The sequence below is a fragment of the Mirounga angustirostris genome, unplaced genomic scaffold (assembly GCF_029215605.1).
Source record: "Mirounga angustirostris isolate CCGP_5_RB_7025 unplaced genomic scaffold, mMirAng1.0.hap1 SCAF_2, whole genome shotgun sequence".
Lineage (NCBI taxonomy): Eukaryota > Metazoa > Chordata > Mammalia > Carnivora > Phocidae > Mirounga > Mirounga angustirostris.
The window spans coordinates 158949207-158972257 of NW_026991710.1; the positions used below are offsets into that span (position 1 = coordinate 158949207).

Consider the following 23051-nt stretch of genomic DNA (forward strand, 5'->3'; position numbering starts at 1 on the left):
GAGGAGCTGTGCCCGGGTGGCACTTGAGTTGGTTAAGTGACCGACTCTTGATTTTGGCTCAGGTCAAGATCTCAGGGTCATGAGATGGAGCCCAGAATCGAGTTCATGCCCAGCGGGGAGTCTGCTTGAGATTCTCTCTCCCTCTGCCCCTCCCCTCCCACATTCTCTTTCTCTCTAAAAATAAATAAATCTTGGGACGTCTGGGTGGTTCAGGGTCCTGGGATCAAGTTCAGCATTGAGCTCCCTGCTCAGCAGGGACCTGCTTCTTCCTCTGCCCACCGCTCCCCCTGCTTGTGCTCTCTTTCTCTCTGACAAATAAATAAATAAAATCTTTAAAAAAATAATGTTTTTGGGCACCTGGGTGGCTCAGTCATTAAGCGTCTGCCTTCAGCTCAGGTCATGATCCCAGGGTTCTGGGATCGAGCCCCGCATCGGGCTCCTTGCTCAGCGGGAAGCCTGCTTCTCCCTCTGTCACTCCCCCTGCTTGTATTCCCTCTCTCACTGTGTCTCTCTCTGTCAAATAAATAAATAAAATATTTAAAATAATAATAGTAAATCTTTTTTTAAAAAAGGAAACAATTCTGACTATCAATGGTCTGCATTCCTTAACATAAGGAAATTTCTAAATGCAATTCAAATTCTAAAACTGCCTCCCTGAAAGAATTCCCAAACCCCAAGATAAAAAGGAGAAAGTTTAAGGTCACCTGTGTGGTTCAGTCAGCTGGACGTCCAACTCTTGATTTCAGCTCAGGTCACAGTCTCAGGATCCTGAGATTGAGCCCCACGTGGGGTTCTGTGCTCAGCAGGGAGTCTGTTTCTCTCCCTATCCCTCTGCTCCTCCCCCCCATTCACATGCTCTCTCACTCTTTTTTTTTTTTTTAAATGTTGATGTATTTTTTTAAAGATTTTATTCATTTATTTGACAGAGAGAGACACAGTGAGAGAGGGAACACAAGCAGGGGGAGTGGGAGAGGGAGAAGCAGGCTTCTCGCGGAGCAGGGAGCCCAATGCGGGGCTCGATCCTAGGGCCCTGGGATCATGACCTGAGCCAAAGGCAGATGCTTAACAACTGAGCCACACAGGCACCCCTCACTCTCTCTAAGCTAGATAAATAAATCTTTTTATTTTTAAAGGAGAAAGTTCATTTAAAAAAATCAGCCTTGTATAGGCCTCCCTATCAATTAGTCCATATTTTGATGTGCCTTGGAGATGTAAAACCCGGGAAAGCCTAATTGGCATCATCCTAAAAAGAATTTAGAGATTAATCCTTAAGAAACAATGAAAAGGAGGCACCTGGGTGGCTCACTCAGTTGAGTGTCTGCCTTCAGCTCAAGTCATGATCTCGGGGTCCTGGGATCCAGCCCTGCATCCAGCTCCCTGCTCAGCAGGGAGTCTGCTTCTACCTCTCCCTCTGCCACTCCCCTGCTTGTGCTCTCTCTCAAATAAATAAAAATCTTAAAAAAAAGAAGAAGAAAAGAGACAATGAAAAGCCCTCCTAATTTTTAACTCTCTGGAAGTTATGAGATTATTCTGGTGGTAGAAATTTCTAACACCTTCAGAAATCCCCTTTCACTTGGCCCTTAACTGTAACATTGTCTTGCAGTTATATGATTTTGAAGGAATGTAAAAGAATATGTGTGAAGACAAGGGAATGAGAATGCATAGTATCAGATGTGTTTTTGTTTATCTATAAATAAAGAGAATAATTTTGCCTTAAGTAAGAAATGTGTGTTTCACCACAAAAAAGAAATGGTAATTATACGGTGTTATACATTCTTAACTAATCCTATGGTGGTAATCATTTTGCAAAACATATAGGTGTATCAAATCAACACATTGCACACCTTAAATTACATGTTACATGTCAATTAATTTTTTTCTCAGTAAAGCTGGAAAAAAAGAGAAATTTCTGGTTGCACCAAGATGTGAAAGAACATAGTGAAAAAAAATTTGACAGTATACTATAAGGGTATAAGGTCTGAGAGTAAGTACACTTTATTTGTCTGGGTTTGTAATAGCTACAAAAAAGAATTTGAAGGGAGAAATAAAATATGTTAAAATTTTTGACAAAATTGGTCAAATATGAGAGGTTTATCATAAAAAGTAAACAAAATAATGGCTTAAAAATAAGGGCTTATAAATCATTTTAATGTAAATTATTCATGAATAATAAATGGAGTAAAATTAGAATTTAATTTCCTTTTTGTCAAAAAAGCAAAGCTATTTTGTGCCCAGATAAGACATCCCTTAAATCATCAAAATATTGTGTTAACTCTCTGGGCTTTTTGAAATACTCATAAATCTTTTTTTTAAGTTCTTTACTTTTGGGGAAAAGTTAACATTCCTAATAATCACTGTTTTTATTTTTTTTATTTTATTTTTTTTTTAAGATTTTATTTATTTATTTGAGAGAGAGAATGAGAGAGAGAGCGTGAGAGGGGTGAGGGTCAGAGGGAGAAGCAGACTCCCTGCTGAGCAGGGAGCCCGATGCGGGACTCGATCCCGGGACTCCAGGATCATGACCTGAGCCAAAGGCAGTCACTTAACCAACTGAGCCACCCAAGCACCCTAATAATCACTGTTTTTAAAGATACTGCCTGGGGGCCCCTGGCTGGCTCAGTCAGCGTGCATTGGACTCTTGATCTTGGGGATGTGAGTTTGAGCACCACGTTGGAGGGAGAGATTACTTAAAAAAATTTAAAAATACAATCTAAAAAAAAATTAAGATACTGCCTATAACTATTTCTTTGGATAGTTATGCTTACATTTTGTCAAACGACAATTCCTTTTGAATTTGTTCTTCTCTAAATTCAGAATAATAAAACTATTAAGATGTTTCTCACACCTACAATATCTTTGGGTTTATAAATGATCATGAGGCAACATAAAGATTTGGTCCCTCACCTTATTAAAAATGTTTTTAGGGGTCATGATCCCAAGTCCTGGAATGGAGCCCCGCATCTGGCTCCCTGCTCAGTGGCAAGCCTGCTTCTCCCTCTCCCACTCCTGCTTGTATTCCCTCTCTCGCTGTGTCTCTCTCTGTCAAATAAATAAATAAATAAATCTTTAAAAAAAAAGTAAATATGCTTCAATGTTTCTGTATTTTTCAGGTTAAAGGAAAAAAACATTCATACACAAAGACTGACACAACAGCCATCTACAAAAAGATTTTATCTCTAGGCTTAAATAAGCTTGTATTGGTGAAATTCATAATACATTTTATAGAATAAACCCAAGGCCTGGAGATATGTCAATTTTTGGTTACAGCATGTTGTTACTTTCAGGATAATCAGCTACTAACTCTTTATAAAACTGATTATGTACTTTAGTAGAAGATTCCACTCTCTTCATTCTGACAATGCTGGTTAATACAATAAATTAACTAAAGCTTAGACTCAACATCCACAAGTGGCTTCTGCTTCTTCCTTACATTCACCTGAAGTGGCCAGCTGTAATCTAAAGATCAGGAATTGAACTTTGTGGGGATGTATCAAAAGAACTTCTGTAAAGGTATGTATCATGCACTCATAACTACTGATACTACAGAGAATAAATTATGTGTATTGCTGGCATCAACGCTATGGTCAGACATTGTGGCTGAGTCTGGATTTGCAGAACTGTTTTGGTCCAAAAGCAGAAGACAATGTAAATAGAGTATTTACTTTTAAGATCATCAGAACACTACCTCTAAGATGCCAGAAGCCACTGATTACCATCTACTTTGCATGATTTTTCCCTTTATTCTCTTGGCTATTTTCTTCTCTCTCTGCTAGTTCAAGATTCCAGATGTCAATAAACACCCTGCCCTTTATTTTTAGTACTACCAAGACCTTTAACCTTGACAATCACCACATATAGGACTAATTCTTCAGACACTGACAAGGTGAATAATCCATATCCAAAATTAAAGGGGAAAAAATGAGTTGGTTAATAAAGGAAGATCCAAATAGATGTGGAATATATAGAACATTATTTCAAACTTTAATAGTAACTCTTGTTTGAGGTTTTGTTTGTTGCAAATGCCATGTGTGTGTTATCTCTGGGTTTTAAATGCTATAGTCACATATTATGCTAGATGATTTAACAAATGATCATCTAAGAAAGAGATCAAAGTGGCCTAGTGCTTATAAAGGTCAAAATTACTACCATCAAAAGCTTGATAAACATTCACAACCTATCTAACAATGATACAGATCTTGATTGATCACTTCCCCTAAATGTTAAGTCCTCCAACTTCGTTAACAAATGATCAAAAGCAGAGACTGCGAATTGAAAGAGAAACCACAAATTGCTCACAAACACTCAGAAAAACACTATGATTTATAAAACAGATAAACTGAACCAAACCAAACCACAATGTGCTTTACATACTATCCGAGCTCAAATCTTTTTAAACATTAGCTATATTCCAATACCATAGACAAATCGATATAACCGTAACTCCTGAGGGACTCATGTGTTCTAAAGATAAAACCACTGACTATTTCAGCAACTCACCTAAATTACAGATTCTAGCCAATCCCCACCCAAAATTTCTAATTTCCTAATTTTCTAATTTCCACCCTAAAATCACTCTATGACTAACTTCAGCTCCTAAAACCTTTTGTATCTTCTTTGCTAACTCCCTCCTTCTGAGATGCCCCCCAGTTATTCTGGTGTGTGTTATTCCCTGCTGTAGCAAGCTAAATAAATGTGAACTTATATTTGACTATAGATATGTTACTAGTGGCCTTTGACGGTAGGCTTTAACATCCTTAAGGCAGAAAACTGGCAGCCCAGAATTAGGAATAGGAAGAAGACTTTATGCTATATACCTTTTAAAATTTTGTACCATGTTATTGTATTACCTATTTAAAAGAATAAATAGAGACTCTACAAATGTATATAACTCTATTATAAATGAGTCAACCAATAGTAATACTACCAATATCCAATCAGCTGCAACTCATCCAGAAATCAGAGTATTGCTGGCTGTCAGCAGACAGGAGAATTCACTAACTGTTTCAAAAAGGCTATAAAGAGGGACGCCTGGGTGGCTCAGTCAGTTACACGGCTGCCTTCGGCTCAGGTCTTGATCCCGGAGTCATGCGATCGAGCTCTGCATCTGGCTCTCTACTCAGTGGGGAGCCTGCTTCTCTCTTTCTCCCCGCCTGCCGCTCTGCCTACTTGTGCTCTCTCTCTCTCTCTCTGTCAAATAAATAAATAAATAGAATCTTTAAAAATTTTTTTTAAAAAATGGCTAAAAAGATTCCAGACCATTAATGGATCATCAATGGGTTATCAACAGATCTTTGTGTCAAAATTCAAAATCTCTTCCTATTTGGAAGCTAAAACTAAATCAGCCAGCAGTCAGAAGTGATAATTAGCTTTGCACCTTATGTGGACAAATTTTTATTATACAGTGTGGAACAACATAATGAGTACCCACAGAGCAACAATTATCAACCTTCTGCTAATCTTCAAACTATTCTTTTTTTTTTTTTTTTAAGATTTTATTTATTTTTTGACAGAGAGCAACACAGCGAGAGAGGGAACACAAGCAGGGGGAGTGGAAGAGGGAGAAGCAGGCTTCCTGCCAAGCAGGGAGCCCGATGCGGGGCTCGATCCCCAGACCCCAGGATCATGAGCTGAGCCGAAGGCAGACGCTTAACGACTGAGCCACCCAGGCGCCCCCCAAACTATTCTTAAAGATTTCTCTAAATCAAAGATACATTATAACTCAATGCAAATATATATTTTTTTAAGATTTTATTTGACAGAGAGAGACACAGCGAGAGAGGGAACACAAGCAGGGGGAGTGGGAGAGGGAGAACCAGGCTTAAATCACGTAGTCTGAATTTTTCAATTTTGTTCTTCCTTTTGAAAATTGGTTTGCTTATTCTCAGTCTTTTTCATTTCCATATAAACTTTATTTTTCCCAAAGTGTATTTATTTGTAATCTCTACACCCAACACGGGGCCTAATCTCACAACCCCAAAATCAAGAATCACATGCTCTACTGATTGAGCCAGCCAGGTGACCCTCCATATAAATTTTAGAATCAGCTTACCAATTTCTATTAAAAAATCCCAGGATTTTGATTGGTATTGCATTTATTTATAAATCAGTTTGGGGAAGTGACATCTTAACAATTTTGCACTGTCTGATCATGAACATGATGTAACTCTCCATACAGTTAAGTCTTAAATTTCTCTCAGCAATGTCCTGTAGTTTTCAGTAAAGAGATTTTATGCATTTTTGTCACATTTATTCCTATGTATTTTGTGGGTTTTGGAAATATTCTAAATAAAATTTTTAAAAATTTCATTTCCCAAATGTTTGCTGATAGTATATAAAAATACAATTGATTTTTATATATTCACCTTGTATCCTTTGACTTTGCTAAATTCAACTACTAATGGTTATTTTGCAGATTACCTAGGATTTTTTATATAAACAATCTTGCAATTTGTAAATAGAGACAATTTTATTTCTTCCTTTCCAATCTGTATGCCTTTTAACTCTACTTCTTGCCCTACTTCAATGGCTAGGACAACTAGTTACAATGCTGAACATAAGTGGCAAGCAAGGACATTCTTGCCTTATTCCTAATCTTAGGGGAATATTTAATATTTTAATATTCAATATTTTACCATGAATTATGAATTTGCTGTAGGTTTTTCTTAGATGATCATCAGTTGATGAAGCTCCCCCCTCCTATTCCTAGTTTTCTGAGGTTTGTTTAAATCATGAATGGGTATATAATTTTTGTCAGTTGGTTTTTCTGAATTTACTGAAGTAATCATATGAGTTTTCTCCTTTATGTGGTTAATATGGTAGAGTAAACTGATGGATTTTCAAACCAACTCTGCATTTCTGGGATAAACCCTACTTGGTAATTGTGTTATTATTAATACATTCAAGTTGCTGATACAAGTTAGTTAAAAATCTCTGATACATAAGTAATTATTTATATTGTGCTAAGTTGTCAAAACTATGGTATCCACAAAACCTTTTCAATATAGGTTTCAATATAGGTTTTAGATTTCAATTTTCTTAATTGGAGTTGCAATAACAATAATAGTGATCATGATGTTTACTAGTTGTATGCTAACTACACAACAGGCATTACGCTAACGGCTTTATAAATATTCTCATTTAATCTAGTAACACTCTATTAAGTATTATTTTTTTTTAAGATTTTATTTATTTATTTGTCAGAGAGAGACAGACAGAGCATAAGAAGGGGGAGCAGGCAGAGGGAGAGGGAGAAGCAGGTTCCCTGCTGAGCAAGGAGCCCGATGCGGGACTTGATCCCAGGACCCTGGGATCATGACCTGAGCTGAAGGCAGACGCTTAACCGATTGAGCCACCCAGGCATCCCTCTATTAAGTATTATTATCTCTATTTGACAGATGTGGCAACCAAGGTTTAGGGAGGTTAGGAAATTTGTCAAAGATCTCACAACTAGCAACTGGAGGAGGTGGAGTTTGATTCCAGGTCAGTTGATTCCAGAGACTAAGCTCTTATCCCTCTTTTGCTATACTGCTTTACCAAATAATCTCTAATACTTTTTTCTTAATATATAATTCAAAGTAATATAACATGGGTTACAGTAAAAATAAGTTCTCTGAGAGGCCACTAAAGTTTAAATCCAGGGGCGCCTGGGTGGCTCAGTTGTTAAGCATCTGCCTTCGGCTCAGGTCATGATCCCAGGGTCCTGGGATCGAGCCCACATGAGGCTCCCTGCTTGGTGGTGGTGGGGGGGGTGGCCTGCTTCTCCCTTTCCCACTCCAGCTTCTTGTATTCCTTCTCTCGCTGCCTCTCTCTCTGTCAAATGAATAATAAAATCTTAAAAAAAAAAAAAAGTTCAAATCCAAATGAGAACTATGTAGCATAACACACAACAAATATCCAAGATACACTCTCATGGAAACAAAAGGATTTTATACAATTCCAGGTTAATTAGCTATAACTGTCTCTTTTACATAAAAAAAAAAAACCCACATAAAGTGAGTGACAGGGAAGTGATTATTATTGGTCATCTGGAATCCACTCTAATTCTTATGGAAATACACTCAAAAACTTCCCACCCAGGGGCACCTGGGTAGCTCAATCCGTTAAGCGTCTGCCCACATGGGGCTCCCCCCCCCCATCAACGGGGAGTCTGCTTCTCCCTCTGCCCCTCCCCCCACTCATGCTCTCTCACTCGCTCTCTCTCAAATAAAATCTTTAAAAAAAAAAAAACTTCACACCTGGATTGCCTAAGGAATAGTGAGCAACTTGCGGCTCTATCATAAAAGAGAACAGAGATTTTAAAAAATAATAAATTACTAAATTTACCTTTCTAGTATCAACTTCAATATGTGAAACACACAATGCCACATGCTAAGACTTCACCGTTCTTCTTTGTAATAATGAAGCATTTTATTCTTTCGTTATTCTACTTACTGTTGCTGACCTCCTTAACTTGATTTAAAAGCATAAACTTAGAAGAAATTCACTGACCACAACTAAAACTACCTTTCTCTCATCCTAATAATAAAAGTTAGGAAAGACTGGGTACAATCACCAACTCTCTCCTGTTTCTTTAAGAAACTCTGACATTTTAGCGTCATCTCCAACAATACCAGTTTGGGGAAGTTTACAATTCAAGTCTAATTATCCAGTGTCATCCTTTTAAAAGCTGAAATACTGTAGGATAGTAACTGAAAAACAAACCATTCAATAATAATTCATTTAGAATAGATCTAAGTTTCTATGCCTAGCCTTTATGGAACTGGATAATAATAATATTTGTTAAAGTCTAAAGTTCTGAAATCTATAGGAGAAAGAGAGCTGGAAGGGTTCTTTAAGTAAAATTCAAAAATACTAGGGAAGTAGTTATATTCTAAGTTAAATAATCCAATACTTATTTGGCACCTATTACATGTTCACATTGTGTAAGTCATTTATAGATTATACAATTTTAACAAATGGACTCTACCTTGAAGAACTTTATGTTCTGTTTTTTTTAAGAATTTTATTTTTAAGGTGGCTCAGTTGGTTAACATCTACCTTCGGCTCAGGTCATGATCCCAGGGTCCTGGGATAGAGCCCCGCATCAGGCTCTCTGCTCAGCAGGGAGCCTGATTCTGCTTCTCCCTCTCCCTCTGCTGATCCCCCTGCTTGTGCTCTCTCTCTGTCAAATAAATAAATAAAATCTTTTTAAAAATAATTTAAAAATAAATTTTTTAAAAATTTTATTTTTAAGTAATCTGTACACTCAATGTGGGGCTCAAATTCAACCCTCAAAGATCAAGAGTTGCATGCTCCACTGACTTAGCCTGCCAGGCACCCCTATGTTCTATTTAAGTAGAAAAAATAATTCATATTCAAATCACAAGATTTAATATGAACACAGAGAAGTTAAGCAATACATTGTATGGTATAGACTCTAACTATGGAAGAATATAAAGGGGTATCAGTGGTGGCTACAGAAATCAAGGAAGGACATCAGAAAATTGAGACTTGAGCTGGGTCTTCTCAAAGTTCCAAAGCCACTTCCACATTTTCAGATATTTGTTATAGCAGCATTCCACTCTTGACACCAAAATAAAATAAATAAAAGGTATACTAAAAGGGAGAAAAGAAGAAATTCCAGACATACACATAATATACTGTATGTATGGATATTTTTAATGAAATATTTCAAAAATAATTTTACATAAAATAGTATAGGAAATATTACAAATGTTGCTACCTACCCATGTACCTACCATGTAGATTTAAAATACTAAATTTGCCATACCTGTTTCAAATATATTTTTTTAAGATTTTATTTATTTATTTGTCAGAAAGAGAGAATGAGCACAAGCAAGGGGAGCAGCAGGCAGAGGGAGAAGCAGGCTCCCCGCTGAGCAAGGAGCTTAGCGAGTCCCTGGTATGCGGGACTCGATCCCAGAACTCTGGGATCGTGTCCTGAGCCAAAGGCAGACGCTTAACCGACTGAGCCACTCAGGTGTCCTGAGTTTCAAATATTTTTTTTTTTTAAAGATTTTATTTATTTATTTGAGAGAGAGAATGAGAGAGAGAGCATGAGAGGGGGAGGGTCAGAGGGAGAAGCAGACTCCCTGCTGAGCAGGGAGCCCGATGTGGGACTCGATCCAGGGACTCCAGGATCATGACCTGAGCCGAAGGTAGTCGCTTAAACAACTGAGCCACCCAGGTGCCCCTGAGTTTCAAATATTTTTAAGAACTAAAATACTGCAGATATAATTGAGCAACCTCCATCTGATTCCTTCCTCTCCAGAGGTAATTACCACATGTAAGTAGTTGTGTATCCTCCCACATGTATATAATTTGTTACAAATGTATCTATATACAACATAGTATATTTTATATTTTATATAAATGGTATCATACTGTGTATTCTTTTGTAACTTGCATTTTTATACTCAACACTGCTTTCCAGATAATCTAAAATGGGGCCACAGTACCCATTTTTCCTCCCATTTTTTTAAGCTCCACAGCTGATTCTGATTGGTAACCAGAGTTGAGAATTATCATTCTAGGTCTATATATATTATCCAAGAATGCTTTTAGTGCTCCAAAATTGCTAACACATTTTATTATTATTTTTAAGTAAGCTCTATGTCCACCACTGGGCTTGAATTCAACACCCCGAGATCAAGAGTTGCAGGCTCTACTGACTCAGCCAGCCAGGTGCCCCTGGTAACACATTTTAACTTAGCTTTTTACCATGAGTCAGTTGTTGTTAGATTACCTTATTTCAATAAAAATTATTTAACAGTGCTTCCAACTCAGAAGCAAAAAACCTAATCAAACCAAGTGTGCACATGATTCAAAACAATAAACAAACAATAAAACTGGTTTCTTGAAGGGGATGGGTGTGGGTACAAAGGGGCAGTAACACAGGAGTCTCGTGGTGATGTTTCCACTTAAACATCTTGATTGTGGTGGTAGTTATGCAAGTCTACACATGTAGACTTGCATAGAGCTACAGACAAATACATGTGCACACAAGTTCACGTATAACTGGTGAAACTTGAATAAACTCTGTGGACTGTGCTAATGTCAATTTCTCGGTTTGATATAGTGAGTGGTAGTGTGAGATGCTGACACTAGAGGACAGAGACCTAGGGGAGAAAGTATAGGACCTCCCTGTACATTTATTTACAACATCCCGTGAATCTCTTACCTAAAAGTAAAAACTTAATACATTTTTAAAACTAAGTTTCTAAAGTACACTGAAAAAATTCTGCAGGCTTTTCACAGGCAAAATCAGTCCAGTATCCTGCTACAATATACATCTACTACACAAATGATATTTTTAGGTAAGTATACCTAACATCGGAAGCAAATCTGCATAAAAGAGAAAGAAAACATTGGTGATGACCACTTTAATCCTGCAGTAAGTATGAAAGATAAACCTTAGAAGTTATTGGCCTATAAGCTATTATTTTTAGATTATTGTGTGGTCTTACCCTCATGGGACACTAGGATTTACCTAAATAGCTATCTCTGTTCACTACAAATAACCCTGCTTTCATTCCTATTTTAAGCCAGCAAGCCTGCCCTACTTTTGCAGATTTATTTCCTAATCTACTCACCTGCTTTTCCAATCATGAACCAGTTAAACACTGCTGAAGAGGTTATGTTAAATATTACTGAAACTCATAAGCAGCTTTCAGATCCTTTCATAACCTATTAGAACAAGTAATTTTATTTCACTGATCTGACACAGCTCTTTGAGATATTCCTTCTATTCTTTGATAGTCATAGAGCATGCTTTCAAAGTACTGGGAACTAGCCCTCCCAGAACCAATTAAGTAATAACCACTATCAGTGATAGTCTGAGAGAAATAGTAAGTTTATAGTGACATCATATGTTTTCAATAAAACAGTGTGCAAAAGTAAAAAATAAGTAGCCTCCTTTCATGGATAAATCTACCAATTACCTTTATTACTTTGGCCATTCATTAAAACTCTATTTTATTTATGTTTTTTAAAAATTTTAGTTTTTTATTTTATCCTATTTTATTTTTAAACTTCCATAAAGCCTTAGGTCACAAGAACAAAATGTACACACAAAAGCCCACAAATTAAGTCTTACCTCTTTAGGCTACTGATCAACAAAGTTTAAACTTGAAAGGATTATCAATTTGTAAAGTGAGGGAGCAAACCTTTCATACCAGATATAGTCTACCATTTAGTCATCTGCTCTTCATGGTGCTATTAGTCATAGGAAGCTCCATAGTTCTGATTTTCTGTCACACTTTTGTGAGGCCATTACACGCTACACTGAGTACTTTCGAAGACAGTATTTAAGCTAAGTATAAAGAGAAACATGTTGCTTCTAGTAGGAATTCATCGAGTATTTGTTTAAACATCTGTTTACGATTTCTAAAATTCTATCTATACTTTAGACAAGGAAAATTTCACCATTTTTCTTATTAAGGATTTTAGGTTTAAATCCTTTCAAAAGTTCCTAAGGAGACTACAGTTGGAAAGTATAAAATACAACACTCTTGGGGCATCTGGGTGGTTCAGTTGGTTTAAGCATCTGACTCTTGGTTTCGGCTCAGGTCGTAATCTCATGGGTTGTGAGATCGAGCCCTGCATTGGGCTCCCCATTCAGGAGGAAGTCTGCTTGAAGATTCTCTCCCTCTGCCCCTCCCCCCACACACTCTCTCTCAAATAAATACATAATCTTTTTAAAAAATACAACACTCTTAAAACTTCATTTTACGTATGCCACTTAAAGTCAAACAGATCTACAAAATTATAATAATAAAGTCAAACAGATCTGCTGTCAAATCTCACTAAGATTCAAGATTAACTCTTAATAAAGAACAGCTAACATTTATTAAGCACTCACTATGCGCACTATGTTAAGCACTTTACATACAATATGAAATGCAATCTTTAAATTCTGAGGTAGGTACTGTTATCTCCCATTTTAAACTTGAAGCAAGGAAAATAAATGACAAAAGTCACACAGCTAGTAATGAGCAGAGCCCCTGCCCTTTTCTAAACTGTCTTCCATAAAATAAGCTTCTTATGCTTTCACTTAAACATTTACTAAGCACCTGTGTGCTAAGCAATATATTCAGCATTAATAATACACAGTCCTTGCCCTTGAAGAGAACTGTTTAGTATAATAACATAAAAATATTTAGAGAAATTTGAAAAGCAATGAGACTGCTCATGGGAGCATAAAGGAGGCAATATCTTCTGTTGCTGCTGCTGCTGCTGCTAATAGCAGCTAACATGTATTGAGCACTTACTAGGCACCTGTCACTGCAGCTTGTGGCATTTATTTAATCCTTACAACTACCCTGTAAACTAGGTTCTATTATCCCTTTACTTCAGATAGGGAAACTGAGGAAAAACAAGATTAAGTGACTGGTCCAAGGTCGGGCTGCTACTAAAAGAAGCAGAATTTGAATCCAGGTGTGTCTGATTTCAAGGCCGTGTTCTAAAACCATTATTCTATACAGCCTCTTAGTAGTAAAGGAGAAAAAGCTTTTCAGATGTCCACTTGGCTAAATCTTGAAAGATAAATAAGGGCTGATCAAGTTGGGGCACAAGGTTCTACATAAAAATAATGCAAAGAACCCATTCACAGGGCGCCTGGGTGGCTCAGTTGGTTAAGTGACTGCCTTCGGCTCAGGTCATGATCCTGGAGTCCCTGGATCGAGTCCCGCATCGGGCTCTCTGCTCGGCGGGGAGCCTGCTTCTCCCTCTGACCCTCCCCCCTCTCATGTGTTCTCTCTCTCTCTCTCATTCTGTCTCAAATAAATAAATAAAATCTTTAAAAAAAAAAAAAGAACCCATTCACAGATATAAAATTTCATGGCATTCTGGGGAACTACAAGTAGGAGTAAAGTAAGTTTGGGAACAGGGGTATGAAATGAGGAGAAAGTAACACAGTACTGGGGGTTTAGCATGAAGAGAACTATACATCAACAAAATTAGAATTTATCTTATGGGCAGAAAGTGCTCATAAAGGGGTTCAAGAACAATAATAATCCTCTACATTATCCACAGATCATGATGGCACCATGGACATTAGATTAAATAGCCCTAGCAAGAGGCTACTGCAATAGTATAAGCAAAATGTCAGAGAGGGAGATGACGTAGAAGGTTCTGTACAAACCAAAAGTCCATAGAACTGAGTCTGGTAGAACTGGATGTGAAGTGAAAGGGATAAGAGTGTGGCCTGACTCCCAGGCTTGTCATTGGAGCCAGGGACTAAATGGGTAAGTGGTGTGATTAACAAGGATGGGAAATACACTTAGAAAACCCTTTCTATCTCCTCTGCTTATTAGTGCTTTTTAATACTTACTTTATCCCTCTATCAACTTTTTCTACCTTTTTCACAATCTCTTCAATAAAATAAAAACAAGTCTGTCTCACTTTCATAATATCTGCTTGTATGATGTTTGAATCATCTGTAATTCTGAATTACATTTATAAGCCAATTAAGCTTTGGGTTTTTTTAAACACAGAGCCATCAAAATAATCTTGCTGTTCCCTTAATGGAATCAATGTCAACTGCCCTAGCAGTTTTCAGCTATCCCTCTTCTCCTCTTTCTTCTTTTACGTCTTTCAATTCTTTGACGTTCCTAATTTTACCCACGCTGTCTACTCCTTAGTCAATTATACTTTTTCTCCATCCTTACTTCTGCATGTTTCCCCAAACCCTATGTAGCTGAAACAACTTCTTTTTCTGCTAAACAAGTTACCCCCACTTCACATCAGGTATAATATACTTCATTTTTTTTTAAGATTTTATTCATTTATTTATTTGAGAGAGAGAGAGCACAAGCAGGGGGAGAGGCAGAGGGAGAGGGAGAAGCAAGCTCCCCGCTGAGCAGGAAGCCCAACATGGGGCTCGATCCCAGGACTCTGGGATCATGACCTGAGCTGAAGGCAGATGCTTAACGACTGAGCTACCCAGGCACCCCAATATACTTTAAAACTCATTTTCTTGGGGCGCTTGGGTGGCTCAGTTGGTTAAGCGACTGCCTTCAGCTCAGGTCATGATCCCAGGGTCCTGGGATCGAGCCCCGCATCGGGTTCCCTGCTCTGCGGGGAGCCTGCTTTTCCCTCTCCCACTCCCCCGCTTGTGTTCCCTCTCTCGCTGTGTCTCTCTCTGTCAAATAAATAAAATAAAATCTTAAAACAAACAAACAAACTCATTTTCTTCTTTTTAGCTTTCCCTCATTAAGACACTACAAAATCCTTAAATACGATGGTAGCCTTTCCCAAGCCTAGCTGTTTTGAGGCAATTCTTAATTGTATTCTTTTTTTTACCTCTGACCAACTTTATTATATTTTGAAAAACTGTAATCCTATTAAGAAAGTAAAAGGGGGCACCTGGGTGGCTCATTCACTAAGCCCCGCATCCCCCTCCCTGCATCGAGCCCCACATCCCCCTCCCTGCATCGAGCCCTGCATCCCCCACATGGAGCCTGCATCATTGGGATCCCTGCTCAGCGGGAGGCCTGCTTCTCCCTCTCCCCCTCCCCCCTGCTTGTGTTCCCTCTCTCTCTGTGTCTCTGTCAAATAAATAAATAAAATCTTAAAAAAAATAAAAATAAAAAATAAAATCCTTAATAATGAAAAAGAAAAAAATTAAAAACAAAACCAAAAACACACAAACCCTTGGTAAATCCATTCTAATACAAAAAAAGGCAAGAGGGGACAAGAACTGTGGAAATAAATGAGGCATAGGTACCAGAGACTGAAACAGGCTTCAGGGTAACCTTGTGAAAATAGCAATTTTGTCCATACTATTCTTTTAAGAAAGCCATAGCTACACTATTCTGACTGGCAGAATATTAAAGATCCAGTAGCCTCTGTGCGCTACAAATGACACAGTACCTCCTATGAATATATAATACACTTGAATTCCAAATGAAGGGGAGAAATGTCTGAGCATCTTATTGAAAAGAAGTCTGACTTTTCTGTGAACACCATTTGGCCACCAACAATGGACTCTCCACATCCGTCACATAATTCCTAGTGAAATTTCTTTGTTGCTTTGGAAAAGATTCAGTCCAGGAGAATAAATCATTTTTTAAAAAATCACTGTCAAAGAGGGGCGCCCGGGTGGCTCAGTCATTAAGCATCTGCCTTCGGCTCAGGTCACGATCCCAGGGTCCTGGGATCGAGCCCCGCATCGGGCTCCCTGCTCCGCGGGAGGCCTGCTTCTCCCTCTCCCACTCCCCCTGCTTGTGTTCCCTCTCTCGCTGTGTCTCTCTCTCTGTCAAATAAATACATAAAAATCTTTAAAAAAAAAAAATCACTGTCAAAGAAAAAAAATTCTCTCAAACAGGAAAAAAAATTGGAAACCAGGAAAAAAAAAAAAAGAAAATCAAGCTAAAAGATTTTCACAATTCAATCATTTGAGTGTCTGGTTTTTTTCTGCTCTAGATACCAGTAGTGATGCCACAGTGCAATTGACTGTTCTAGAGGCACACACAACTATTATTTTAAAACAAGAAACAAATGAGCACTTGTTGGCATACATTGCAGATGGCTCTCCACAAAAAATGAATGAATGAAATCATAACAATTTTTACATTTTTAAACATAAACACCTTCAACTGCTAGGAAAGAAACCAGCTGCTAAAAAAGTACTAGACAGAACTGTATTGGTCTCTTCATGTTGTTACACATGGGATTCCACCCAGATATCCTCTAAATCATAGAAGGGGATGGGGTGCCTGCCTGGCTCAGTCAGTTCATGCAACACTTGATAGAGGGGGTTGTAAGTTTGAGTCCCATGTTGGGTGCAGAAATTGCTTAAAAATAAAAAAAATAAATTGTAGAACAGGTATTTTCCTGACCTTAACAGTTTTCCAACTTATAATTTCATATACTTTCTTTCTTTCTTTTTTTTTAAAGATTTTATTTATTTATTTGACAGAGAAAGACACAGCGAGAGAGGGAACACAAACGGGGAGTGGGAGCGGGAGAAGCAGACTCCCTGCCGAGCAGGGAGCCCGATGCGGTACTCGATCCCGGGACTCCAGGATCATGACCTGAGCCAAAGGCAGTCGCTTAACCAACTGAGCCACCCAGGCGCCCTATAATTTCATATACTTTCTAATTCTGATATTTTTCAAATGTTAATGAATTCTCAAAAAAGTGTTAATGAGGTGTGCCTGGGTGGCTCAGTCTGTTAAGCGACCCACTCTTGATTTCAGCTTAGGTCATGATCTCAGGGTTGTGGGATGGAGCCCTGCGTTGGGCTCTGTGCTCAGCATGGAGTCTCCTTGGGATTCTCTCTCCTCTCCCTCTGCCCCTCCCCCCACTCATGTGCCCTCTAAATAAATAAATAAATCTTTTAAAAATGTTAATGAGGGACACCTGGGTGGCTCAGTCGGTTAAACGTCTGCCTTAGGCTCAGGTCACGATCCCAGGGTCCTGGGATTGAGTCCCACATCGGGCTCCCTGCTCAGCGGGGAGCCTGCTTCTCCCTCTGCCTGCTGTTCCCCCTGCTTGTGCTCTCTCTCTCTCTGATATATAAATAAATAAAATCTTTAAAAAAATAATAATAAAAAATAAAAAATGTTAATGATTTTTCTACTAACCACTTATGTAGAAACTGATCTATCATGTTTCATATTACAACCTGTCTTAAGCTTTTCATGTCAGTTATATCATTTGCATGGCTCAGATGCTTGACAAAGAAGGTATTATTAACACTATTTTGCCCATGAGATTATTGGAAAAAAAGAAAAGGGAGGGAGTTTAAGTAAAAAAGCAAGGTTAAAAAAAAAGGGCAAGGTCACAAGTAAGCGCCTGATGCAGTAAAACCTAGGTTTTCTGACTATCAGTCTAGTCCTTCTTCATTTTAGGAAAGTTGCTGTTTAAAGGACACTAAAATACTAGTCACTCCCTCCCACTTTTCTCCAAGATTTGTTCAAACAAAACAATTAAGTAGACTTTAAAGTTAACAGGAAATGACAGAACCAAAAATAACTGGGGTGTGGTCTCACCTCTGAAAAAGATTTCCAGCTGTGAATAAATGCAGACAACTCTGGCCAGACAAGATAACATCAGATCAGGATTTAGTACCCAATACAATGGACCTTAGCTACATATACAGTGACACCTTATTTTCTTAGAACAAACCTCAATTATTTCAAACTCTGGAAAACCCAGGAAAAAAGCAACATAAGTCACAGAGAAGCCAAAATTGCTGTGGTCAAGTTCTCACACTACAGTATTTATATTTAAGATAAATCCACAAACTCTAAGTAAGGGCTTGAAATCATTATATTTCATTTATTTAAGCGTAATCTTGTAAGTATACAACATGCAGTAATTTATAATTTGGCCAAAAAACAAATTATACAGACAATGGAAGTGTTTACTTAACTGTGAGCATGCCTAGCAATAAGAGAGCACCTGCCTTTTAACTATGTTTCATTTTACTTTACTTCTATATTTAAGGGTCTGAAAGGGTTATTTTAAAATTTCCTTTATATCTTATGGCATCTTATGGTGGGAATTACATGCCACAATGGCGATCAGAATTTGGGATTCCTAAAGGTCTGAGGACTGCCACTAAGCTTCACTGAGATCCTATTTATTCTAACTTGACACACAATTCTGGTTTATCTGGTTTCCCTGCCTACTTCAGCTTAGAAACAGCAGATTAGAAGGGCATATTTTGACAGATAAAGAACAGTACTGGAGAAGATAAACAAAAAACAGACAAAAGCATTAAACAGTATAGCAGTAAGGAGTCATTTTGGTACAGGAGGAAACTGCCAACACCCTTAAACAGCAGAATGCACCAGCCATGTTAACAGCACAGGACAGAAATTAATGTACACAACTGACCTTGATTTATCAAAAAAGGTTATGTTTGGTATATTCTTTATCTTAAGAGAAGGTTTATACTCTTTACGGGTTATATACTATAAAAACTGCCATTAAAATGGTCAAAATTATTTAAGTTAAAGGGCTAAATGTCAGTTATATGAACAATTCACTTCGATCCTTAATAATACCAGACGATCTGAGTAGATAAATCTCAAAAACCCCATTTTATTTACTGAACATTATATAGTGTAGGTAATCAGTGTTCATGATCATCACTTATGATCTTGACTTTTTTTTTTTTTTTTAAAGATTTTCATCTATTTATTCATGAGAGACAGAGAGAGAGGCAGAGGGAGAAGCAGGCTCCCAAGGAGCAGAGAGCCCGATGCGGGACTCGATCCCAGGACCCCGGGATCATGACCTGAGCCGAAGGCAGACGCTTAACCATCTGAGCCACCCAGGCGCCCTGATCTTGACTTTTTAGAGGGGAAAAAACTAAGTTACACACTAAAATTAGTAGTGTAGAAAATCAACATTTATGATGATTCATGTGTTAGGGAGAAAAAATTTAAGTTAAACACTAAAATTCTCCCCCTTCACTGAACATTCAATAGGCTTTTCCACATTAAAACAAAAACAAAAACGTATTCTGTCACCAATCTTAGTTTCCTTTCTCTTTCTAATTACCAAAATGAAAAAATAAAAGTATTTTAATAGCTTTGCCCACTTAGAGCTAACCCCTTTATCAGAAGCCACTAACACAGCTCGCTTAGGTGTACACTCCCTTCTTATAAATAGTGCTTTCAAACCGATAGTTAAAACTCAAGAGCCAAGAGTTGTACCTAAGTGTCACGGCTGAACAGAAGTGCATAAATTAGAGGTTATGTTTAAACCAGTGTAAGTAGTTTAAGAGCAGAAACAGCTACAATGTAAAACCCTACAGTAAGGAACATTTTAGTTTTGGTTAGACATCTGAATCAGAGAATATCCTTCTTCAAGTCTCTACAGCCAAAAAAATAAAATAAAGCACCAACATCATGTCAAGAGATCTGCAAATCCCTTTCACACATCACAAAATGGATTTATTTGTATTTATTTCACCACACTGTTTCTTTTAAATAACAGCAGTGACTTGTGATGATCTGTAGAAAGTGGGCCAAAAGGTACATGGTAAACGTCCTTAAAAAGGGGGGGGGGGAGGGGCGAGATAATCAGATCCTAAAGAAGGGGAGCGGCAGAAAGATCTGACTTGGAAGAATCTACTAAAGTCCCTGCCCACATCACCCTAAATGGCTTCACAGATAAAAGACGAGAAAAGAGGAATCGTTTCTTTTAAAAAAGATGGGGGTCCTGGCCCTTTGGGGTGGCGGGAGAAGAAATCCCCACCCCACCCGCAAGTCCCACACTACGGGAGATAAATTAGCACTCTCCAGCTAGCTACAGATCAAGGTGCATCAGAAAACGCCCAAGGACTGCCCTGCGGGGCTCCCCCTCCCCTCTCTCACACTCCCTCCAGGTCCTCCTCCCGGACCGACGCCCTCCCGCCCCCCCCTTCCCGGCTCCCCGCCCTCCGTCCCCCCGCCGTCGCCCGGCCGAAGGCCGTTTCCCGCGGGTGAACAAGGAGGGCCCTGCCCGCCCGGCACCTTTGATGACGCGTTCGGTGGTGGAGAGGTGGAGGTTCCTCCCGGACATGGTCCCTCGGCCTCCTCTCGGCTCCAGGCGACTGCCAGACGCGCGCCTCCGCCTTCGTGTCCAGCGGTGTCAGCTCCCCGGGTCAGTCAGCCCACGGTGCTCCGGCCCCGGCTCCTCCGGGCGGCCCAGGTACCAGGAGGAGGTGGCCGCGGCAGCCCGGCCTCGAACCTCGCTGACAGGATGCGGGCCCACTGGCCGCTCGCTCCTGAGGAGCCGAGTCGGGAGCGCTGGTGGCTAAGGGAGGCAACCGCGGCGGCCGCGGCTGCTCGCGGCCCGGTCCCGCGTGCGCGCGCGCGCGCTCCCGCACGCCGGTCTCCCAACTTCCCGGCGGCCCGCGCGCGCCGCCTCCGCCGCCGCGCCAAGGCCCAGCGCGCAGCCCCGCTGCCCTGGCCGGCGCTGCCACCTGACCTCCCGCCCCCTCCCCGCGGCAGTAGCGCACCCCGGCTTTCCCCTTCTTCCGAAGGCCCTCGGCCCGCGCGGCCGTGCTTCCTTTCTCCCCTCCTGCTTCCGACGGTGTGTTTGTCCTCTCCTCAGCCTGCCCTCCCTGCAGCTGGCTGCCCCGGGCCGCAGCACCTACCACCAGCCCCTAGGTCCGGCACGGAAAGCCCCGGCGAAGCAGCGGCCATCTTGTGACCTGGCCGCGGCGACCCACAGCGGCTCCCCGGACCGCGAACCTCCTGTCACCCTCACCCTGGGGCCACCTTGCCAAGAGCCCTTGTCTTCCCAGACCCTCCTCACGGGAGCCCTGCCTCCTTTTCTTCTGGTCTTCCACCGCTCTGTCTCTAGGGAGCCCCTGTCAATCTGACCACGCTCCTTCCCACGGTTACCCTCCCTCGCACCCCCATTCACCACTGAAGCCCGCATTTCAGTTTTCACATTTGTTGAGTGCCGTTAGTATAGGAAGAGGTACGTTCGTGTCCATGCCAGCTCCAGTCCAGTAGTTGGCGGGCCTCAGATTCCAGGTGGCATGAGACCCGGCTGGGCCCCGTGGCCTCCTCACTTCCTTTCCACGTTTAAGAGAAGGGAGAGCAGCCGCTCCACGGAGCTGCTCGGCCAGGCCTCCAATGTGCAGGGAACTGAGCTTCTTGTAAGCCCTGCGTGTCACCCACTCTGCTACAAGCAAGCCCGCTCTTCTTCCTCTTCGATGCAGTGACACGGTACCTGCTTGCCCCGCTCATGCTTACTGCGGAACATGATGGGCAAGGCTCTAGAGTCTTAACGATCTAGCTCATCTCTGGGTTAAAAACTGACCTTTTCTTTCCTTTAATTGTAAGCTTAGAATAGAAACTGTCTTACTGTGACTGTCTAACCTCACCGAGTATAGTGCCTGTCAAAGTCAGAAGTATTTTGAGTTTAGCAATGATAATGTAATATTAAAACTGAGATCCAAGGAAACTGGATCCAAGATCCAGTCTTAACAGTTACTCTGGTGGCCAATAAGTCATATGTGGTTACACACGTTTAAATTAAATAGAATTCAAATTTAAATATTCAGTTCCTCAAGTGCACATTTCAAGTGCTCAATAACTACCTGTGGCTAGTGGCTATCTTATTGGACATGGTAGCATAGGACATCTCCATCATAGCAGAAAGTTCTTTTGGACAGCTCCTAGCTAAAAGATTAGAAGGGTTAAAGCCTAAATCTCCATTAATATAGATTTATGTATTGGGAGGAGATCTGGGGATAAACTCTGTGAAGTCATTCCCTGAATTATGCCTTGGAATTTTGACCTAAGGCCATTCATAGTAACCCTAACAAGGCAGGAGCACTTTGGAAGCTGGATTTAATTTGGTTCTGTTTTCTTGGGTTTTGACATCAGGCTTCCACCCAAGAGAATTGTTCAGATATCCCGAGGAAGTTCTTCATTTAAGAAGTAATGAGAACGCCACACTTCTATCAAATAGAGCAAATTTCTAAAGGTCAAAAACAAATTGGTCCCTGCAGCATAGTAGATGTGAAAATTCATCTGGAAGAACATAAACAGGAGAGCTGAAAACAAAAATGTTAAGCAAATATTGCAAACCAATGTGAAGAGATGGATTTTACAATAATAGTAGTGGGGGAAAAAACTACCATTTGGATCTCAAGTTGGAGCCACTCCACAATATAAATAAATAAATAAAATATTATAATATATAAAATAATATAAATAAAAAATATTTTATTTTTTACTTTTTTTTTTCTTTAAGATTTTATTTGAGGGGCGCCTGGGTGTCAGTCAGTTAAGCGACTGCCTTCAGCTCAGGTCATGATCCTGAAGTCCTGGGATCAAGTCCCACATCAGGCTCCCTGCTCAGCGGGGAGTCTGCTTCTCCCTCTGACCCTCCCCCGTCTCATGCTCTCTCTCTCTCATTCTCTCTCTCAAATAAATAAATAAATAAATCTTTAAAAAAATGAATATTTTATTTGAGCCCCAATGTGGGGCTCAAATTTACAACCCTGAGATTAAGAGGTGCGTGCTCTACTGAGCCAGACAAGTGCCCCAAAGATTTTTGTTTTACTTATTTTTTTAAGGTCTGGGACACCTGGGTGG

The 23051-nt window shown here is 39.9% G+C and overlaps 1 protein-coding gene across 6 annotated transcripts in view; it reads right to left on the reverse strand.

Moving 5' to 3' along the window:
* The window catches only part of PPP3CC (protein phosphatase 3 catalytic subunit gamma), a 98683-nt gene extending 77854 nt beyond the window's left edge, over window positions 1-20829 (reverse strand). For 2 of the 6 annotated variants that reach the window (XM_064585407.1, XM_064585406.1), the window contains exon 1: window positions 20469-20828. In XM_064585407.1, the coding sequence (XP_064441477.1) occupies window positions 20469-20517 (49 nt within the window). In that variant the 5' untranslated portion in view covers window positions 20518-20828. Of the gene's footprint in view, window positions 1-20468 lie in introns of all 6 variants that reach the window. The other 4 variants (XM_064585409.1, XM_045879996.3, XM_064585408.1 and 1 more) reach the window with 3 other exon arrangements.
* Window positions 20830-23051: the final 2222 nt, after the last annotated feature.